This window comes from Arachis ipaensis, chromosome B04 (genome assembly GCF_000816755.2).
Source record: "Arachis ipaensis cultivar K30076 chromosome B04, Araip1.1, whole genome shotgun sequence".
Taxonomy (NCBI): domain Eukaryota; kingdom Viridiplantae; phylum Streptophyta; class Magnoliopsida; order Fabales; family Fabaceae; genus Arachis; species Arachis ipaensis.
This window is the reverse complement of record NC_029788.2, coordinates 30,352,924-30,359,387: the sequence shown is the minus strand read 5'-3', so window position 1 is coordinate 30,359,387 and position 6,464 is coordinate 30,352,924. Positions and strand designations below refer to the sequence as shown.

General features: G+C 38.7%; 1 protein-coding gene across 1 annotated transcript; it reads left to right on the top strand.

Moving 5' to 3' along the window:
- On the top strand, positions 1,399 to 3,905 carry LOC107636262. The gene is made up of 2 exons (XM_016339783.1): positions 1,399 to 1,884; positions 3,354 to 3,905. The coding sequence occupies exons 1-2, from the start codon at positions 1,399 to 1,401 to the stop codon at positions 3,903 to 3,905; spliced, it is 1,038 nt and encodes a 345-aa protein (XP_016195269.1).

The following is a 6,464-nucleotide window of genomic DNA, read 5'->3' as shown; positions in this document are numbered from 1 at the left end:
GTCAGTACAATTGATGAAGACAGCTGAGGAAGCCCAAAATCTCATAGACACTGTAACCAACAACCAATACTTCTATGGTCATCAAAGGCGACGCCAACCAGCTCAAAGGAAAGGTGTGTTGGAGCTGGAAGGTGTCGACACTATCTTGGAACAAAACAAAGTGATGCATCAACAAATCCAGCAGCAAATGGTGATGATGGCTAAGAGGATTGATGATCTTCAAATAGAAGTAGTGAGGACTACAAATCAACCATCAGCTGGATGGGGGGCAGAATGAAGAAGTCAGAGCAGCAGCCAGAACAAGTGAACTACATGCACAACCAAAGTGGTGGACAGAATGAATTTTATGGAGACACCTACAACTCCTCTTGGAGGAACTATCCCAATCAAAGGTGGAGAGACAACCAGAATCAAAATTCATGGCAGAGGAACTCCAACCAAAACAACTCCCGTAACATAAACCACCAGAATCATCAGCAAGCTAACCAGAATCCATACAAAAAATCACAAAACAACTACCCCACTCCTAACTTCTATCCACCCCACAACCCATCAACTAACCAAAATAATTTCTACTAACCATCTTCATCTCACACTCAGCCACAACTTTCCCAAGAATCCCAAAGAATCTCCAATTTAGAGATGATGATGGAGAAGATGATGAAACATCAAGAGTTAGCTAATAAAAACCATGAAGCCTCATTGAGAAACCTGGAAAGACAAATAGGCCAATTGTCCAAACAGCCAGAAAGACCAACCAACACTTTCCCAAGTGATACTATTCCAAATTCCAAAGAAGAGTACAAGGCAATTCAACTCAGGAGTGGCAAAACATTGAAGGATGATAAGGTTGGCATTAATAAGGAGGTGGCAATTGAAGAGAAGGGCCAGGAAGAGCTCAAGAAGAAGGATGAAAAGTCACAAACCTCAAAGGAGGGAAAGCAGTTCAGGGAAAAGCATTCACAAGAACAGAGGAAGGAGGTGAAACCTTACACTCCTGCTCTACCATACCCTCAAAGAGTGCAAAGAGAGCTCAAAGATCAATAGTTTCCCAAGTTTTTTGAGGTTTTCAAGAAGCTGAAAATCAATATTCCCCTTGCGGAAGCATTGGAATAAATGCTCTTCTATGCAAAGTTCCTCAAGGAACTCATTAATAAGAAGAGAAGCTGGAATGAGAAGGAAACTGTGGTCTTAACCCAAGAGTGCAGTGCTGTGATCCAGAAAGGTCTCCCACCAAAACTCAAAGATCCTGGGAGTTTCATCATATCATGCACCATAGGCAGTATGACCTTAGAAAAAGCTCTCTGTGACTTAGGTGACAACATCAATTTGATGCCTCTCTCACTAATGAAAAAGCTTGCAATAGAAGAAGTCAAATCCACCAGAATGTTACTTCAAATGGCAGATAGATCACTCAAAATACCCAATGGGGTTGTGGAGAACTTATTGGTAAAGATTGGAGAATTCATCTTTTCTGCCGATTTTGTCATTTTGAACATGGAAGAAGAAGGACACAACTCAATCATCTTGGGTAGACCTTTCTTAGCAACCGCAAGAGCTATCATTGATGTGAAAAAAGGGGAGATGACCCTCAGAGTGCACAATGAGCAAATGATCATCAATGTCTTTAAGGCCATGCAATATCCCCCTGAGAAGGAAAAGCACATGAGGGTGGAAATGATAGAAGAAGTGGAAGGGGAGTTACTTGAAGCCAATAACCAGGAGGGACAAGAAGAGGAAATAGAAGTAGAACAAGCTATCATAGAAGGAAGAGTAGCTGAAGTCTCCTTTGAAGGCAAGACATTGGAAATGCCAAAGCAAGAACTAAAGCCTCTCCATCTACATCTCAAGTATGCATTTCTTGGAGAAGAAGAGACCCTCCCAGTAATCATCAATTCTTCCTTAAACGTAGATGATAAGGCATAAGCCCTGCCATCTGCATACATAAGATTTTGCTGGAGGAGGATTCAAGGCCTGTAGTACAACCCCAAGGAAGACTTAACCCAACCATGAAGGAGGTGGTTCAAAAAGAAGTAATAAAACTATGAAATACTGGAATCATATACCCAATCTCTGACAGTTCTTGGGTAAGCCCAGTTCAAGTGGTGGCAAAGAAAGGTGGCATGACCGTCATCTTCAATGAGAAGAATGAACTCATTCCCACAAGGATAGTGACAGGGTGGAGAAAGTGCATTGACTATAGGAGACTGAATGATACCACAAGGAAGGATCATTTCCCTCTCCCCTTCATTGACCAGATGCTGGAAAGATTGGCTGGCCATGCATATTATTGCTTCCTAGACGGGTACTCTGGGTACAATCAAATAATGGTAGATCCTAAGGATCAAGAGAAGACCTCTTTCACATGTCCATTCAGAGTCTTTGCCTAAAGAAGGATGCCCTTTGGGCTATGCAACGCCCTTGCAACTTTTCAAAGGTGTATGCTTTCTATATTTTCTGACATGGTGGAAAAAATTTTAGAAGTCTTCATGGATAATTTTTCTGTCTTTAGCAATTCATTTGATACCTGCTTGCATCATTTAACTCTTGTCTTGAAAAGATGCCAAGAAACTAATCTAGTCTTAAATTGGGAGAAATGCCATTTCATGGTTCCTAAAGGGATAGTTCTTGGGCATAAAGTTTCAAGCAAAGGTATAGAAGTTGATAAAGCTAAAATAGAGATCATAGAAAAGCTTCCTATACCCATTAATATGAAAGCAGTAAGAAGTTTTCTTGGACATGTTGGTTTTTACAGGAGATTCATCAAAGACTTTTCAAAAATAGCTAAACCACTAAGCAATTTGCTAGTGATTGACAATCCTTTCATCGTTGATGGCAATTGTAAGCATGCCTTTGAAACTTTAAAAAGAAAACTCACTACAGCACCAATCATCACACCCTCACATTGGGAATTACCTTTTGAACTCATGTGTGATGCAAGTGACTTTGCAATTGGTGCTGTATTGGGGCAAAAGAAAGACAAGTTGCATCATGTTATATACTATGCAAGTAAGGTGTTGAATAAGGCACAGAAGAATTATACCACCACTGAGAAAGAGCTCTTGGAAATTGTATAAGCATTTGATAAATTTAGACAATACTTAATTAGTTCAAAAGTTATAGTATATACTGATCATGCTGCTCTCAAGTATCTTATATCTAAACAGGATTCAAAGCCAAGGCTTATTAGGTGGGTGTTGCTGCTACAAGAATTTGACATTGAAGTGAAGGATAGGAAAGGAAATGAGAACCAAGTGGCAGACCATTTGTCAAGATTACCACAAGAAGCCAACCAAAATATACCACAACCAGTGAATGAAAGGTTCCCAGATGAACACCTTCTTTAAATACAGCAAGCTCCTTGGTTTGCTGACATTGCAAACTACAAGGTGGGAAGGAAGATTCCTCAAGAGTTCACCAAGCAACAAGTGAAGAAGCTGTGCAATGAAGCCAAGAAATTCTTGTGGGATGAGCCATTCTTGTTCAAGAGGTGTCCAGATGGGATGATTAGAAGGTGTATCCCTGAAAATGAGATGAGAGACATATTGTGGCACTGTCATGGTTCACCTTATGATGGACATTTTGGACCAGAAAGAACAGCAGCTAAAGTGCTTCAAAGTGGATTCTATTGGCCAACTATATTCAAAGATGCCAGGGAGTTTGTACACCAATGCAATGAATGTCAAAGAGCTGGAGGGTTGACAAAGAGGAATGAAATGCCTCAAAACATCATTTTGGAAGTAGAACTGTTTGATCTTTGGGGTATAGATTTCATGGGACCTTTTCCCCCATCATACTCTTTCAAGTACATACTGGTAGCAGTGGAATATGTCTCTAAGTGGGTAGAAGCCATAGCAACAACTACCTATGATGCACCAATTGTTCTTTGGTGCACGAAATTGTGATGTCCAGGCTCAAACAATCCCTGGCAACGTGAGCAACTTGGTGCTCTGATCTCAATACATAATTGTCACAACTTCGATACAACTAACCAGCAAGTGCACTGGGTCGTCCAAGTAATACCTTACGTGAGTAAGGGTCGAATCCCACGGAGATTGTTGGTATGAAGCAAGCTATGGTCACCTTGTAAATCTCAGTTAGGCGGATATAACCAATCATTGAATCCTACTCAGAATACCATAGACAAGGTTTAGACCTTCCAGATTCTCTTGAATGCTGCCATCATTCTAGCTTACGCCACGAAAATTCTGGTTAGGAGATCTAAGAGATACTCATTCTAGCTTAATTCATGTAGAACAGAAGTGTTTGTCAGGCACGCGTTCATAAGGGAGAAGGATGATGAGCGTCACACATAATGATCACCTTCATCACGTTCTTGGGTGCGAATGGATATCTTAGAAGCGAAATAAGAAGAATTGAATAGAAAACAGTAGTACTTTACATTAATCTTTGAGGAACAGCAGAGCTCCACACCTTAATCTATGGAGTGTAGAAACTCTACCGTATGAAAATACATAAGTGAAGGTCCAGGCATGGCCGAGATGGCCAGCCCCCAAAACGTGATCAAAGGATCATAAGGTAATCCAAAGATGGTCAAAAATACTAGTAAGAGGTCCTATTTATAATAAACTAGCTACTAGGGGTTACATGAGTAAGTAATTGATGCATAAATCCACTTCCGGGGCCCACTTGGTGTGTGTTTGGGCTGAGCTTAAGTGTAGCACGTGCAGAGGCCATTTGTGGAGTTGAACGCCAGTATTTGTGCCAGTTTGGGCGTTCAACTCTGGTTTTGGATCCTTTTCTGGCGCTGGACGCCAGATTTGGGCAGAAGGCTGGCGTTGAACGCCAGTTTACGTCGTCAATTCTTGGCCAAAGTATGGACTATTATATATTGCTGGAAAGCCCTGGATATCTACTTTCCAACGCAATTGGAAGCGCGCCATTTCGAGTTCTGTAGCTCCAGAAAATCCACTTTGAGTGCAGGGAGGTCAGAATCCAACAGCATCAGCAGTCCTTTTTCAACCTCTGAATCTGATGTCTGCTCAAGTCCCTCAATTTCAACCAGAAAATACCTGAAATCACAGAAAAACACACAAACTCATAGTAAAGTCCAGAAATGTGAATTTAACATAAAAACTAATGAAAACATCCCTAAAAGTGATTAGATCCTATTAAAAACATACTAAAAACAATGCCAAAAAGCGTATAAACTATCCGCTCATCACAACACCAAACTTAAATTGTTGCTTGTCCCCAAGCAACTGAAAATCGAAAATCGATAAAAAGAATAGAATTCTTTCTATTTTTTTTTTCGCATATTTTTTTGCTTTTCTCTTTTTTTTTTTCTGCAAGCTTTGTTCTTTGCTGCTTTTTCTTGCTTCAAGAATCATTTTTATGATTTTTCAGATTATCAAATAACATGTCTCCTAGTCATCATTCTTTCAAGAGCCAACATATTTAACATTCTTAAACAACAACTTCAAAAGACATATGCACTGTTCAAGCATTCATTCAGAAAACAAGAAGCATTGTCACCACATCAATATAATTAAGCTAAGTTCAAGGATAAATTCGAAACTCATGTACTTCTTGTTCTTTTGAATTAAAACATTTTTCATTTAAGAGAGGTGATGGATTCATAGGACATTCATAACTTTAAGACAAAGTTACTAACTACTAATGATCATGTAATGAAGGCACAAACATAGATAAGCACATAATATAGAAAACGAAAAACAGAGAAAGCAAGAACAAGGAATGAATCCACCTTAGTGATTGTGGCGTTTCCTTCTTGAGGAACCAATGATGTCCTTGAGCTCTTCTATGTCTCTTCCTTGTCTTTGTTGCTCCTCCTTCATTGGTTTTAGATCTTCTCTAATTTCATGAAGGAAGATGGAGTGCTCTTGATGTTCCACCCTAAGTTGTCCCATATTGGAACTCAATTCTCCTAGGAAGGTGTACGAATGGAAGAGAGGTAAAATGAGATGTTAGGATATGAATGAATAAATAGAATAGGATGGGGGAGGGATAATTTTCGAAAATTAGTTTGAAAAAGAGTTAGTGATTTTTGAAAAATGGTTTTTGAAAAATGTTAGAATTTTTTTTTTTCGAAAATTTTTGAAATAAAAATAAAAATAATTAGTTAATTAAAAAGAAATTTTTGAAAAAAGGGGGAGATATTTTCGAAAATTAGAGAGAGAGAGTTAGTTAGGTAGTTTTGAAAAAGTTAAGAAACAAATAAAAAGTTAGTTAGTTGGTTGAAACAAATTTTGAAAAGGATAAGAAGTTAGGAAGTTAGAAAAGATATTTTGAAAAGATATTTTTGAAAAAGATAAGATGAGAAGATATTTTTGAAAAGATATGATTGAAATTAGTTTTGAAAAAGATTTGATTTTTAAAATCACAATTAATGACTTAACTCAGAATACCACAGACAAGGTTTAGACCTTCCAGATTCTCTTGAATGCTGCCATCATTCTAGCTTACGCCACGAAGATTCTGGT